Source organism: Mastigoproctus giganteus, chromosome 10 (genome assembly GCF_048544385.1).
Source record: "Mastigoproctus giganteus isolate SK-2022 chromosome 10, ASM4854438v1, whole genome shotgun sequence".
Taxonomy (NCBI): Eukaryota; Metazoa; Arthropoda; class Arachnida; order Uropygi; family Thelyphonidae; genus Mastigoproctus; species Mastigoproctus giganteus.
Window position 1 is genome coordinate 183,234,981 of NC_143584.1, and position 16,932 is coordinate 183,251,912.

The 16,932-nt window shown below is 36.4% G+C and overlaps 1 protein-coding gene across 1 annotated transcript in view; it reads left to right on the forward strand.

Moving 5' to 3' along the window:
• Positions 1 to 16,932, forward strand: part of LOC150079613 (putative ATP-dependent RNA helicase DDX23) — a 147,198-nt gene that overhangs the window by 14,009 nt on the left and 116,257 nt on the right. Inside the window, exon 3 of the mRNA XM_090383822.1 lies at positions 15,099 to 15,152. Coding sequence (XP_090239948.1) covers positions 15,099 to 15,152 — 54 coding nt within the window. The remainder of the gene's footprint in view (positions 1 to 15,098; positions 15,153 to 16,932) is intronic.

The window sequence follows — 16,932 nt, forward strand, 5'->3', positions numbered from 1 at the left end:
TCTGATGACGAATCACTGTCTTCATATATTGCCTCGTCCTCAGTTCCATCTATGGCATTTGAAATGCCACACTTCTTAAATGACTTGACAACGATCTCAATCTTGATATTATCCCAGGATCTTTTCACCCAGGTACAAACTTCTATAGTTGGTTTTTTCACTCTTCCTGTTGGTGTCAAATTGTCCCCAGAAGACTTCATCCATTGGTTCCATTCGTCTCTCATGGCAGCTTTGAAAGGTTTTTAATGCTGACATCAAGTGGTTGGAGCTGGGATGTCAAACCTCCAGGTATGACGGCAAGTTTTGTTTTTTGCTCTGCAGCAATCTTTTTTGTGTTTTTTGTTATGTGTGCCTTGAACTGATCAAGCACCAATAGGGCAGGTTTGCTTAAGAGCCCACCTGGTCTCCTGCTCCAAACTTTCTCAAACCAGATCTTCATCCCATCCTGATCCATCCAACCCTTGTCACGAACGTGGACAGTCACTTCTCGAGGAATGTCTTCTTTTGGCATTGTTTTGCGTTTGAAAATCAGCATAGGAGGCAGCTTGGTTCCGTCGGCACAACAAGCTAGAACAACTGTATAATAGCTCTTTTCACGTCCACTTGTCTTCACAGTTACAGTTTTCACCCCCTTCTTATCAACAGTTCTGTTACTTGGGACATCAAATTGAAGGGGGACTTTGTCCATATTTGCAGTCTGTCCCAACTCAAACTGTTGTGTCTTCCGACATTGAATGACAAAACAATGAAATTCAAGGACCTTCTGCTCATAGTTTTCAGGCATCTTTTGGGCAAGTCTGGTACGTGTACGCATGCTTAGTCCATTCCATTTCATGAACCTGAAGCACCAATTGTGTCCTCCTTTGAAATCAGTAACTTCTTTTTCATCAACAATTCTTCTTGCCTCATGCTGAACCATCTTTGTGGACACAGGAATTCCAATTGCCCTTTGCTCCTCAATCCATATCTTCAATTCCCTCTCTAAATCAGGCAATTTTGCTGACTTGCCTCTAATGGCCTTCTTCTGCCATGGCGTTTTCAGTAGGGTTTCTTCTTCTCGTAGCCAGTCTCGGATTGTTTTCTCAGTTGGAGGAGGACCAAACTTACGTTCAACAGCACAATTTCCATTCAATTTTGCAAACTGGATCACTTTTAACTTGAATTCAGCACTGTACGAAAATCTTTTCTGAGCCATTTCTGGGCAGAACATGGCAAAACGTAACCTAATATACCGGTAACAAGTGCGAAACAATGAGCGCAAAGACAACAAGCGCGAAAAAACGGGAAATGCAAGTAAAAAAATCTACAACCACTGTATAAGATGCACCCAGTTTTTAAGACCCCAAATTTTTCGAAAAAAGGTGCGTCTTATACATGGGGAAATACGGTACTTCAAAAACTTTGGAACTGTGGATTAATCCAGCTAAATCAGCTAACATGGTTCTCTAAAATCACCAGCAGCTATGGTGTCTGTTCACAATGGCATCTGAATCCCCAGTGTACAAAAGCATAAAGACCTTGGAGTAACTTTTGACGCCAAGTTTCCTTTTGCCCACTGTGTTGTGCAGTGAAATGTGCAGATGACAAGAAAACAGTGACTAGCCAAACAGCATCTATTTTATGTGAACTTAACTTTAACTAAAAATTATGTTGCCACACAGGCTTATCAAGGCATTCTGTACAGAGCAGAAATATGAGCCTTCTGCTTTGATATCCACATTGAAATCACTATTTGCTGCTGAGTTTTGACTTTTGAAATAGATGATAGAAGAATCAACTACCTCTACTACATCTATGCACAATGCCCACGGCCCATCCACTTGGGCTGAAAGGCTCCCTGATATGATCACGGAGAAAAAACTTGCGTAGTAAAATTATTTGCAGGAAAATTCTCTGCACCTGATATATGGGAAAGACAGTGGACCTATCCTTTATGTTATTAATCTATTCCAGAGACACCATTGTTTTTTTTTTTTTTTTTTTCTTGTTAGTTGTTGGCGCATCAGCTTCTATGGCCATAATGCACCTCCCAAAGTTTTCGCATTTTACTGTGATCCAAGCCCGAGGTGGGAATCGAACCCACGACCTTTGGTTTGCCAGGCAGGCACTATACCTACCTGGCTAGCCCAGTTGGCAGACACCATTGTATTGTGGAAATATTGTAATGTGAACCCAATAATACATAGTTTTTTGACAATTCGTTCCAAGACCTAGGAAGTTGAAATTTTCGCTATATAACTAAGCTATTTATCTCTCTAAAAGGTGAGTTTTATAATGGAAATTGTACGTATTGATTAAAAAAATTGATTAAAACTAATATAGTGATTAAAGCACAACACAAAAAATCACTTCAACTAAAGGATGCAAAACAAAACATGGCCAACATGCTTACTAAGACTGCTATTGGCTGAGAGGAAGGACCACGTACTCCGGTCGGAGACAATTGTAAGCCAAGCCCATCGTAAAAAGTGAAATAAGTAGGCACCTTAAGCTTAACATGATCACTGTTTAGTAGAATCAGCCGCTTCATAGAATCAAATTTCAGAAAACCAATTCAAATCAGTGCACTACACTTTCATCGTTATCATATGTTCAGTTATAAGAATCAATTTTGAATGCCTTTGTGAACCATAAAAATAATTTGCAGTTTCTGGTTTATTGGTCTTTTCTGTTAGTGCAATCTATTATAAACTGCTAGTAAACTTGGATCTTATTGCATTTGCAAAAGTACTGATAGATGGTACGAAAGTACTTTCTAGGTGGTAGATGACTCTCATCAACCGGTGCAAATACCACCACTTTGCTTATGCTTATTGGAGGCTCGAAGTGGTGAAACTCATGTTTAGTCTCTAGAGCTAAGTTCCGGTCAACCCTTCTCCTTTCTTCCATTATGCAGTATGACTGATGACTTTTGAGGTTATGATGAACAACATGGCAAGATCCAATCTTAATTACATTTCAAGGGTATAGCTCTAAAACGGTGTTCGCAGGCCGGACACTAGTTAGTACACCGGACCGAACCTATTGGTAACTCTTTAGGAGGCTTCTGGATCAGCTAGTGTATAATCTTGCTACCTCTACTCTGCCAGATAGTGACTGGAGGGAGTCCGAGTAGTGTGTATGTGGGGGCATTGTCGAAGTCACGTTATGTCAAGGATCTGGGTATATTCTTACCATGTGTACACCATATCCAAAAATTTCATTACTTCATACACCATGTCCCCTACTACTTTTCTTACTATTGAATACACCATGAATTATCAAACTAATAGAGTAAGCTTACCTGCGAAAAGATCTAAATCTCCCAAACACTACCTAGTTCATTTCACAAATATACGTGGTCTCAATTCTAATCTCAACGATGTCCATTTCCACTTGCAGTCTGCCAAACTCCATGTACTTTTTCTGACAGAATCTCAGTTATCGGTTGATTCAACTACTGCTCATCTCAGTTGCCCAAATTATTCGCTGTATGATTCCTTTCGCCTCAAAGGTGGTACTTGTGCATATGTCCGTTCTGATATTCCCTGTCAGAGACTTGGTAATTTGGAATCTCTTCTTTTTGATCTTCTCTGGCTTAAAATCTCTCTACTTCATTGTGTAAAATTCAGCTGTTGTCTCTATCGTTCTCCCAACTCCACTAATCACTTGGAGCTCTTTGACTTCCTCTCTTTGCAACTTGACTTTCTCCAGTCCAACTTTCCTAACAGTGAGGTAATTTTCCTTGGTTATTTTAATGTTCACAACTCCATCTGGCTTCTGTTTTCTAGTCACACCAATCCAGCTGGTCGAGATGCTGAGGCTTTTGCAATTACTAATGTTCATTTACCTACAAGAATACTAGACAATCCTAACCATACAGCCAACACGCTTGATCTTTTTCTCACAAACAACCCTTCTAAGTACACGGTTGAAGTGAACGGTCCTTTAGGCACCTCAGATCACTACTTGGTGATTGTCTCTTCTACAATGGAACCATTATCTCATGGCTATTCCCAACCTCATATTGTTTGGCATTACAAGAATGCAAAATGGAATGACCTGCAAGATTTTTTTTCTTTGGTCTGATTACTGTTTCAAAACTTCTGATATCAACGTTTGCTCAGATCGTGTCAGTGAAATTATTCTTGTAGGAATGGAATCCTTTATCCCATACTTCACTTTAAAATCTCGTCCTTTATCTAAACCTTGATTTTCCAATAAATGTGTTACGCTGTTCAAGAGAAGACTGTTGCATATTGTAATTGGCTTGTTTCCAATTCTTCAGTTTCATTTTCTGCCTACACCAAAGCTCACAACAATTGTAAAGCAGTTATTAATCAGTCCAAACTAGATTTTAACAGGCTAAGAGTAGAAAATTTGCTTTTTACCCTAATGGTAGCAGAGCATTCTGGTCTCTTGCCAAAGCTATTGGTCGCAACTTTTGACCATCTCTGCTCCCACCTCTGTCGAAACCAGATGGTTCTGTTGTCACTTTGGCCAAGGATAAAGCTGACCTGCTAGCATCCCATTTTTCTACCAACTCACGTATTAATGATCTTGGTAAAACACCTCCCACCATTCCTAGCACGCTCCATTCAATGCCTCTTGTGGTCTTCCGTCAAAAGGATGTCAGAAGGATTTTGACGAATCTTGATGCTAAGAAAGCTCCAGGTCTTGATGGTATTTCTCCACTTGTTCTCAAAACCTGTGCTCCTGAACTTACTCCTGTTCTTTGCCACCTTTTTTCACTTTCTTATTCCAAAGATGTTTTTCCTTGTGCTTGGAAATTTGCTTGTATTCAGCCAGTTCCTAAAAAGGGTGACAAATCCCTCCAATTATCGTCCCATTGCAATTACTTCTACTCTTTCTAAAGTAATGGAGAAATCAATTAACCACCAACTCTTAAACTACCTAGAAACCTTCCGTCTGATCAAAGATCGCAAATATGGATTCCGTCAGTGTCGATCCACTGGGGATATTCTGGCTTATGTTACTCATTTATGGACAAATTCAATGGGAAAGTTTGGTGAAACACAAACAGTTACTCTTGACATCTCAAAGACTTTTGATCGTATGTGGCATAAAGGTCTTCTAAACAAGCTTCCATCTTATTGCCAGCTGGATTTTGTAATTGGTTATCCAGTTTTCAGGGTGATGGTAGATGGCTCTCTGTCTTCTAACGAGGCGCCTCCGTAGCCAGGTGGGAAGGAGCAGCAGTGCGTAGCACATGCTTCTTGATTAGACCGGGGTTCGAGCCCGTCACCACCAAATACGGAGTATGCGGAAAGGTCAAGGAATGACCACCGCATATCCCGGAGCAATATGGCCTTAGTTGCTAATGCTCCTAAAAACCAAATAACAAAACATAACTGTCTTCTAACTTCTCCACTAATGCTAGTGTCCCCCAAGGTTCAGTTCTTTCCCCCACTCTTTTCCTGTTGTATATTAATGACCTTCATCCATTGACTGGAAATCCTATTCATAGTTTTGCCGACGATAGCACATTGCATTCCACTTTACATTTTGAGAAACCTTGCCCTGCTCAATCAGCTTCAACTTCTCGAATATCCGCTACCAATTCCTTAAATGCTGATCTCCAGGTAATTCTCCAGTGGGGCAAAGACAACTTAGTTGATTTCAATCTTTCTAAAACTCTGTCTTGTCTTATATCTCGCAAAAAGGATTCTTCTGCTCCTATGCTTATCTTTGGTAACACTCCGATTTCTAGGCAAAATGATATATCTCTTTTGGGGATAACCCTGACTTCTAATCTCTCTTGGCAGAAGCACATTACAAATATTGCTTCCTCTGCATCTAAAAAACTTGGTTTTCTCTTTCACTCTTGGCGTTACTTTTCTTCTAAAAGCTGTTCACTCTGTACAAATCACAAATCTGCCCTACCATGGAATATTGTTCCCACATCTGGGGCGGTGCCCCCAAAACCTCTCTCAGGCTTCTAGATTCCATTCAGAAGAGGGCAGTTAGGCTAATTAATGACTCCTCTCTAACAGAGTCTCTCCACTCACTGTCTCATAGACGTACTGTTTCTGCTGCATGCCTTTTCTACAGATACTTCCACGGGCACTGTTCTTTTGAATTGGCTTCTATAATTCTCACTCTCTCTTTCAAAACAGTCCATACACGTGCCGCCACCAGCCAACATCCATTTACTGTCCAACTTCAAACTCACAGAACCAACTTTTTATGTTCCTCGTTTATTCATTCAACTGCCATTTTTCTGGAACAACCTTCCTTCATACGTATTTCCTGAAAATTACAGTCTACAGTCAACAAATATCTTCTTTTGTCTTCTCAACCTCCAACCCAAGCACTGCACTAAGTACTATAGGTTCCAATACCTCTCGTGTTTGGGATTTTCATAAAAAAAAAAAAAAAAAAAAAAAGATGGAATTCTGTGGGTTTTTATAGCATTATTATGGTGAAATGTGTTTCCCCTTCCATGGAACCTTCAATAATATAAAAAACTTAAATAAATTTTTCAGAATCTTCTCTTCGTTTGTATTTTTTAATTTTCGTAAACTTGTTACTCTGTATCTCACTTGTGCATATCGTGTTAGTCGCTATTTGTGCATGCTGTGTTCTTCATTATTGATTGCTTATCTTTTTTTACTGTTTTAAATTTTACAACAAAAAACATGTTAGTGAACAGAAATATCAATTAGCATGGCCATATCACAATAGTAATTAAGCTATGTATGTAAGTGTAAATTTATTTTTATTTTGCTAACCTGTGGAAACTATTCTTCTGATTTTCACGTATCATTTAATTTTGTTAATTGGCAAGGTAATAAAGGGTAAATTTGTGCTTTATATCTTTATTTTTATAGCCTGTGGATAATATTCCTCCTATTTTCACTTATCAGAATCGCCGTTTAATAGAATTAAAATTCAATTCGCAAACAGGATCACAATAACCAGTGCTTGCCACGTTGTATAGTGAAAGGAGAGTTCATCACAAAGTGATTTGATTGTAAAGTGAGAGTTCACTGTAGTTGGCTGGCAGATTGTTCAACCTGGGCTTCAATCCAACCCAGCATTGCATTCCAAGCAGCTATGTTTGACAAGAGTGCTTCCCTATACAAGTGTTTCCTCCCTGTAAGAATTGAAGATAGATCTCCAGAGATTTGTTTAGAACAGGTCCTATTTTTCTGTAGTGCTAGGGACAGTAATTTACCCCACCCCCAGTAAAATAGCCTGTTTCCCTGCTATAATTCAATGAGACTATTGGCTGCCTTATTATGGAAGATTTTGATATTAATATTCTGGAAACTACAATCTTGTGTTTGTATATACTGTATCTAGATTTTGTGTATTTATTGTACAGTAATTCACTCTGGAATCCAGCACTTTAAAATTTGGCACATCTTACAATCCCAGAAATATTATGAAAAAAATCCAGGGCTCCACTCAATGATTGCATTTGTCTTTAAGGATCCATGCAAAAAGGAGTGACACTAGTCTCTTTGTAAGAATCTTGTGAGACTGTCTTGCCCTTTAATCTGTTTTTATGGAAGGCAGGCAGGATTTAAATTAATTAGATAGTGCAATGGCTGTAATTCTCAGTAGAACAAACTTTTGTTTGCTATGGGTTGTCCTAGTATTGCACTATTTTCACACAGATGGGCTCACCAAATGGTTAATTTGCCATTTGTTTAAAAGATGAGACTGCTATGACAGTCTGTTTCAGGACAAGACAATTGTAAAGGAGTTGTTTGATGTGAGTTGCCATGCAGTATATGAAATCAGTTTTCAAAGTTATAATATAGCTAAAGCTGCTGTTTTGTCTGAGTAAGTCACTGGAGACCACCTTCTATCTAAGCAGGGAGCTTATTAATCCTTAAACAGGTTGCAAGAGTAGCCTTATCTTTTAAACAAATTACTAATTAACCATTTGGAGAGGTTATTTGAAAATATTGCAATGCAATTTATATACTGCAGTTTATATCAATGCAATTTATATACTGCAAAAACATGAAAACACAAGGTAATACTGCAAATGTATAATTCCTCTGAGGCCATAAAACTTTTGCCATATTATAACTTTGAATTTCTCTCTTTTATTGCTATCTCTTATTCTTTTATTGCTATCTCTTATTCAATGCTAAGGTTGGAAAAAGGCAAAACAGTGCAGAAAGAGGAACTATAGGAAATTTTGGAATTGGTGAAAGAAATAAAAGAGGTGAAAGACTTGTGGAATTTGCAGAATCTCAAGGAATGTCAGTAATGAACACTTTTTTCAAGAAAAGGGTGAACAGAAAGTGGACATGGAAGAGTCCAAATGGATTAACAAGTAATGAAATCGACTTCATCCTCACTAACAGAAGATATATTGTGAATGATGTTACCGTCCTGAATAAGGTAAATGTTGGAAGTGATCACAGAATGGTAAGATGTACACTTGATATAGATGTAGGAAAGGAAAGGAAAAAACTGACTCCAGTAAATAATACAAAGGTCTTTGAAATAACAGAGGAGGAGAAAAAGCAGTATGTACTGGAACTGAAGAACAAGTTTGAGCTTCTGCAGACTGCTCAGGACCAAGATATTGACGAGGAATATTACAACTTTCTGAAAGTGATAAAGCCCAAGAAACCTATAGGGAAACAGAAATCCAAAGAAGAAAAAATTAGTCAAGAAACACTTGTCATGATGAACCAAAGATGACAAATGAAGAGCAAGAAAAACACTGACAGGGAGAAAATTGAGTATACTGAGTTATGCAAAGCCATTAGAAAGAGACTCAGAGAGGACATAAGAAGATTTAACACAAGAAAAGTAGAACAAGCATTAAGGGAAAACAAAGGATTTAAATCAGCAGCCATGAGCAGTAATACAGAAAGACAAATGATACTGAAACTGAAGAATAGCGATGGTGTACTTATAAACAGCAGAGAAGGCATAATTCAAATAGCAGAAGACTACTATAGAGAATTATACAAGGAGCGAGGGAATGATACCAGCAGTGGGGAAGATGGATTGCAAAGTAGCAACACATACGACATACCCGATATTCTTCCTGATGAGGTAGAACATGCATTGAAGAAAATGAAGAATCGGAAAGCCCCGGGGGAAGATGAAGTTACTGTAGAGTTGTTAAAATTGGGAGGAAGAGACATAACACAAAAACTGGCAAGGCTCTTCACAAAGTGCATTAGAAAAGGTGTGATGCCTAAGCAGTGGAATAATGCAATCATAGTTTTGCTGCATAAGAAAGGAGATAAATCAGAAATTGGAAATTATAGACCAATTAGCTTGTTATCCCATATCTACAAGTTGTTCACAAGGGTCATTACTAACAGATTAGAAAGAATACTTGATGAGAATCAACCGAAAGAGCAAGCTGGCTTTAGGACAGGATTCTCAACTATGGATCACCTTCACGTAATATCACAGCTAATGGAGAAAGCAAATGAATATAAAACACCATTATGCCTGGCATTTGTGGATTATGAAAAGGCATTTGACTCCATACAGCATAAGGCAATGTTTGGGGCACTGGAAAGACAAGGCATAGATACTCCATATATTATGATTTTGAAGAAAATTTATGAGAGTGCTACATCCTTTATTAGACTAGACAAAGACAGTAGGAAATTTAAAATCGAGAAAGGAGTTCGACAAGGAGATACAATATCTCCGAAGCTGTTTACTGCTGCCCTTGAGGAAGCTTTCAGAAGATTAGACTGGTCGCAGAAAGGAGTCAATGTGAACGGAGAGTACCTAAACCATTTACGATTTGCAGATGACATTGTGGTCATAAGCCACGATCCCAAAGAATTAGAGGAAAATCTTAATCAGTTATGCACAGTTAGTAAGGATTTTGGACTAAAGATGAATATGGCTAAAACAAAAGTAATGATGAACAAGTATGCCACGGAAAGGGAACTAATGATTGAAGGAGCAGTAATTGAAAAGGTGGAGTCATATACCTATCTGGGACAAGTTATTAGCTGTAATAATGATAAATGGCTGGAAGTCAAGAGAAGAATAAATTTTGGATGGATAGCATTCAGGAAATATAGTCACATACTGAAGAGCAATATCCCAGTTTGTCTGAAACGTAAAATAATGAATCAATGTATACTCCCCACCATGACTTATGGAAGTGAAACTTGGGCACTCACCAAAAGAATGGAAGAGAAGCTAAGAACTACACAGCGAAGAATGGAACGAATTATATTGGGAATCAGACTGTTAGATAAGAAGAGAAACACATGGATTAGGCAGCAAACTCAAGTAAAGGACATTCTTATCAAAACTAAAGAACTAAAATGGTCTTGGGCAGGACACATAGCTAGAAGACATGATGACAGATGGACTAAGAAAATAACAGAATGGTACCCAAGAGGAGCTAGAAGAAAACCTGGAAGACAAAGGCGGAGATGGATAGATGAAATTCATGAGTTTTTGAGTAGTAAATGGATGGCCAGTGCTCAAAACAGAAGGAACTGGAAAGTTGCTGGAGAGGCCTTCATCCTGCAGTGGATTGAAAATGGCTGATGATGATGATGATTCAGTAAACTTCATAACTTAGCATTACTGTTGGGAATTACAACTTTTACAATTTTTTCATTGCTTTCAAACTCATCACTCAGCTGATGCATACAGCACTTGCATGAACTGGTGATGAGTTTGCTAATTAAGAATAACTGATTGCAAAGAAAGATTGAAAATGCCAGTGTGATATAGCTGGAAAAATGCATGCTTGATTAAATGTATGGTTAGTCTCTTTCATAAATAGGGAGACTTACTGTGCACAAACAAGAGATTTAAATCCACACAACCAAGTTTTTTTTGCTGCCATTATAACTGTTGCAGAGAGGAAAAACAAGCAGGCAGCCCAAGGTCACCACTAATTTGGCTCCCCACTCCGTATTAATGCTGTGGAATGACCTTGAGCTGCCTTTTGTTTCTCCTCTCTGTAGTCATACAGATCATCAGGTGCATGACTAAAGTAGGGAGAAAAACAACAGGCAGCTCATGATCACTCACTTGGCTTCCAACTCTCACTAACTTTATGGAAGAAATGGCCTGGTGTGTGACCATGAACCATCTGTTGTTTTTTCTGTGCAATAATTGTAATGGTGGCAAAAATTAAACTTAGCAATATTTGTTATTATGTATGAGATATTTATTAAATTTCTTCAGAGTAGATCAAATTAATAACGAGTACACATATCTCTTTCTGATTATTCCTTAAGAAGAATCAGTTAATTTTTTTATCCTCCAATGCAAAAGTATTTTCTCTGAAGCACATCCATCGATATTATTTCTGATACTGTACCAGGCACGCATTTAAAATTGATTACATTACGTGACAACATTTGCTGTGACTGTGTTTAATATCATTTGTTCACAATTAACAAATTGAACTGTTATTTAGATTTTAACTGTGAGCTCTACTTTATAGTCATTATAAATGTTTACATATGTAAACAAGTTCAGTTTTTAGTGCTGAGCAGTTTGGAGAAGCACATTCATTCAAATGTGCTTTTCCAAACTGCTCAGTCACAAGATATACCCCTCTAAAATCTGGCACCTCTCAATTTCAAAAGGTGCTATACTTTGAAAAGTTTATTGTATGTAGTTAACCCTTTTTTTCCTTTTCAGCAATGTTTGGCCTGTTTGTGCATCTCCTGGCCATTGTTTGCTGTGAACGGACATTGTATATATGTTTATAATGTATTCTTATTTAGTATGCAATGAAGATGCCTGATATCAATAACCACAACTAGTGCCAAAAGTTTAGTTCAATTAATTAAAATATGTCACAGATTGATCATGTCTCAAGACCTTTTTAGTTGATCAGCTCTGATATCCATTGAAGCCAGTACTGTTAATTCTTTGGACTTGAAATGGCTAGAGAATTAATTGTAAAAGTAAAGGCCAAAAAAAAAAAAAAAACTATATAACCCATAAATAATGTACCTCATTATATTGTAGGTTTTGTATACACCATGAGTTGAGTACCTTCTTGCCCCAATAGATGGAAGTACTGTTTGGTATAATAGAATTCAATCCAGCGAATTGTACATAAAAATATATATTATTTTGTTTTAATTACAACATGCTAAAACATCGAACAGCAAACTGGCTCTTCAACTTCCTAAACTAATTTAGCACAGTTTGTTCATAACATTGTAAACACTAGAAGTTTAAACAGTATTATCAGTGTTGTTTATAAACAAAAATAAAGATGTTGTTTTGGATATTTATTAGAAGCATTACATCAGCTCAGCTGACATTTTGTATAAGAATTGAAAGTTCCAGGTTACTGAATTTTTCATCTCTAATTACAGAGGCTGGCAAATTAAAACTTGTAGAATTAAGTTTGTATGCTAATATGTTAACCTTTGGAGTTTGCTATGCTGATTTCAAAAGATTAATTATTTTAGCAATTTTATAGAAACTGGAAAAATGGAAAACCTATATTTCCTTATTTTGGAAATTTTTTTTGATTTATCCAAATAACAATTTGCAATTTTTTAATAATAAAATGAACAAGACTCAAAGCAAATAAAATAGAAGAATATTAATACAGAGGTGACTATACAGATTCATCAGATTTCTTGGAATAAATTTTAGTCCTTTTGTTCTCAAAAAAACATTTTATGCATGATTTATTCAAATACAGTTTTCAAATTTTTACTAATAAAATGGACAATACTCAAAGTGAATAAAATAGAAGAATATTAATACAAAGGTGCCTGTTTATACAAATTCATCAGATTTCTAAGAATAAATTTTAGACATTTTGGTCTCAAAAGAACATTTGGTTTTCTATTATGCATTATGTCATTTGTATCCCTTTTCAAAGACCAGCAAAGAAAATAAAAGAATTTTAATACAAATGTGGCTGTTTATGCAGATTTTAACATATTAGAATATAAACTTCATTCTGCAAATTTTGATTTGCAGGTCTCTGTAATTATTAGATATAATAACATCAATAACATTTTATTTACAGTATAGCACATCGACACCAGATGTAGCAGACAGCTTTTCTGACACGTGGGCTAATGGTTGATATCGTTTTGTTCCATGTTGTTTACTCGAGATTTGAGCATCTTAAGTTAATGTAATTAATGAGAATGAAGTTGTTGTGGCAATGTAATCAATATGATTTGGTGTTTCTTTCCATGTTTTTTACTCAAGAATTGATAATTCGTAAGTAAACATAATTAACAATAATGAGAGTTGTTGTTGCCATGTAATCAACAAGATTTGTGTGTTCTGTGTTAGAACCATTACTATTTATTATAATAGTAACGTAATCAAGAAGAACAAGAGTTGTAGTAATGTAATCAGTGAGACTAGTATGTTGTCGTTATTATTTGTGACTGCTGTTATTTTGACCTTTATTTTATTTTAGAATTCTTGTGCTGTGATGTCTTTCGATAGAGATCCAAATATGCTAGAAATCTGCAAGATTTGTTCTCCAGAAGATTGCGCCTTCCACTTTTATCAACAGGAAGGGCTGATTATTGATTTTTCTGTTAGCAATGCGGCTTTGTGATTTTTCTCCAAATTGCAATGGAAACTTGAGGACAACAACTGTATTGCACAGTGGAAGGAAATACCCAGTTATTCATTGCTCCCAGTGTAAAAAGAAGCACAGCATCAAAAAGAGAACAGGATCTCATGTAAGTTGGACGTGTACTTTTGATCATCTAGGCCACAATCAAAAAATTACCATATAAATATATCATTGCTAATAATTTGGCATTGGGCCAAAAAGATTACTCTTACTATGATCAAGGATGTGTTAAATGGTTTTCTGGAATCATAAACATCACACTAGTGGATTGGCATAACTACATATGTGAAGTTTTGCTTTGTATCTTAAGACAGGCTGGACCAGTGGGAGGACCTGGTGAAATCATCCAAATTAATGAAAGTTATATGTGAGGATGCTGCAAATATAACCATGGCCGTATGATGGCTGGCAACAGAGTGGGATCTGCTCATTGAAAACTATGAAAAAGCTGTAGTTGGTCCTTGGGTATTTGGAATGATTTTGCACCATAATGGAGCCCCAAAAGAAACTTGCATGTTCTCAGTTTGCCACTGCAACACAGTTACCCTTTGCCCACTGATACAACAACTTATGGCTCAAGAAACAGAAATCTGGATGAATGAGTGATGGACTTACCTTCCTGGGAACAGTACAGTCACAAAACTGTGAATTTGAATTTCGCTAATCCCCTCATGGGTCTCCATATGCAAGGCATGGAACAAAAGTGGGGAATGATGAAATTAAAATTGCTAAAAACGCAGCACAGTTCTCGACAGCATATATAATTGATTCCCAGAAAGGAGAATTTTTAAATTTTCCTTTAATTTTTAAAGAAAGTAAAAGTTCATTATCCTTTGTAACCCCCTACTTATCCACTGGCTCTTTTCAGGGCCAATAGTTCAGGATAAAGGGTTTATCAGTCAGCATTTGGTTGAAAGGTATTCTGACTAGCTTCCTTTTTCAACAAGGAGGTAAATCTTTGGCACCCTTGAAAAGGGCATTTAGTTGGAATTCTTCCCAACTAGCTGGTTTGCTTAACATAGCCTAACCTAATTTAACATAACATTCGCATGACAATTAAGCAAAAAATGGAATAAACATGCTAATCTGATTTCACTGGGCTCTGTGCATGCTGAGGTAGTTAATTACAGTCCATCAGCTGATATATACTATTAACCACTGTGACAAATTGTTTCAATAAAAGGTTAGGTTAGATTATGATATGTTATGCAGCTGTTTGGGAAGTCCAACTAGCTGCTGCCTTTTCTAAAAAGGAAGTAAACCTTCAAGACCCTTGGAAAGGACATTTAATGCATTTAACTGATATGAAAACTAATTGAAAAATGCAATATACACACTATCTTGATTTCACAACCTGTACACCCTGCAAACATGCATATGCAACCTGTATTTAGCATTAAATTTATGGTTTAATGCTTAAATGTGGGTAACACATCAGCTACCAGGGATGCCATTTGTCAAAAAAGTTGTCTGCTACATCTGGTGTCTACGTTCTATACTGTAACCAACTTTTTTTATTATATGATATGGCATAATTTGTAATTTTTCTTTTACCCAGGTCACGAAGTAGAGAAAGAAGGAAAAGGTCAAGGTCACGTAGTAGAGAAAGAAGGTAAGTTTGTTTTGGAGAAAATTTTGTTTTTATTGCATTCCTTAAAAAGTCTGTTAAATAATATTTCTTTTTTTATGAAGATCATAAGTTCACATCATGAGTTCACATTTTGTGTACTAAGGAATTAGGATATTCACACTATATTTTTACCTGCAGTTAATAGAGGTTTTTACAACTGATTAATTTATACAGATTTATTTAGATTGCTTTAATGTTTAATATATCATAAATGTGTTATGCCATATTTTTGTTTATAATATATTAACTAGATATGTTATTTTATATTTTTACATATTTCCTATATTTTTTTATATTTTATTACCTTAGACTTGGTGCACAATAGCCTTTGATGTTGATGCACCATAAAACTCCTAATAACCAACCAACCTGCAGTTAATAAAGTTTTTTTGGAATTGTGTTTCAAATTTTATTGTTTTTCTAATATGACTTTATATTGGCATTTGGTTGCTAGATGTTAAAGGATGTTGACAGATGAAGAAAAGTAAATTCAGTTGCAGTTAACAGATAACAAACAATGTACATCTTCAGAAATGCATATCTTCACACTGAGAATAATTTAGCTGCGTATAAGGACAGAATTTTTTTTTCAAAATGGAATCCAGTCTCTGTCAAACTGCCTAGACCAAGTGCAGTTTTTCCAGTTTTTGGGGACTATTTTGTAAAAAAAATCTTCTGGATACATTTGATGTTATGCATTCAAAATATGAACTTTTTGAACAACTCTCATATTCCCTTTATAGAGACTAAAATCTGAGATCACTTTGGATAAATACCATAGGTTGTAGGTCAGTAACAACTTGGACTCTATTCCTTATGTCAGGTTCCAAATTTTCACTTTCTTTACACAAATCTCTTAGGTGTTATACTCTGAATAGCATTAGTTCATTCAACCAGTTAAGTAGAAGTTTTAAGCTGAAGACTTATTTCTGTCATTGTCTATATTAGAAATCTACTCTTTCTACTGTCAAAAGGTATTGGTCAATTTGTCTTATAAATTTTGGCGATCTGACCACTCAGGCACTCAATTTATTCCATTAGCATAAAAATCATGCAGACCAAACATGGGCCTCTTCAGATCCCGTTTGTTAGTTTGTATATTTATGTCTCCTGGTTATCATTTTACATTTCAATGTGAAAATTCCAGTTATTCGTTTTAATCAGATCCCTCTTAAGATGCCTAGTGTCCAAGCTCTGTAATCCACATCTTCGTGGTTCCTCACATGGATATCCCTTTGCTGTTCTCATTAGATGGCCACCTGTCTCTGAATCCTTTTATGAAGCACAGTATCTTTCTTCAGATGTGGCCACCTGATCTGAATGCAATATTCCAAATGTATAATGGAACAATAGTCTCTTTCTCCTTAGATGAAAATGTATGGTAAATTGTTGTTGACATTGTGCACTTCTCTGTGTAGCTGCTTACACTGAATGGCAACTTTCATGTTTGTCAACACCCAATTCTTGCTCTTTCCTCATATGCATCCTTCAGCTATTCCCAACCCCAGTGTATATGTTATTCAGGTTGTTATTTTCCAAATATAGGCTTTTCATTTGGCAGCATTAAAACTTAATCACCATTTTCTGCAACTGTCCACAAAGCCTGTCCAAATCACTTTGATGGATATAAGCTTAACTCCCATCATTAACCACCCTCCTGACCCTCACATTATCTGCAGATTTCAAGATCATACTCTTTATTTTACAGAAAAATCTCAGTATATTTCTTAAGTTGGATATGTGAAATAACCAGTATAACTTG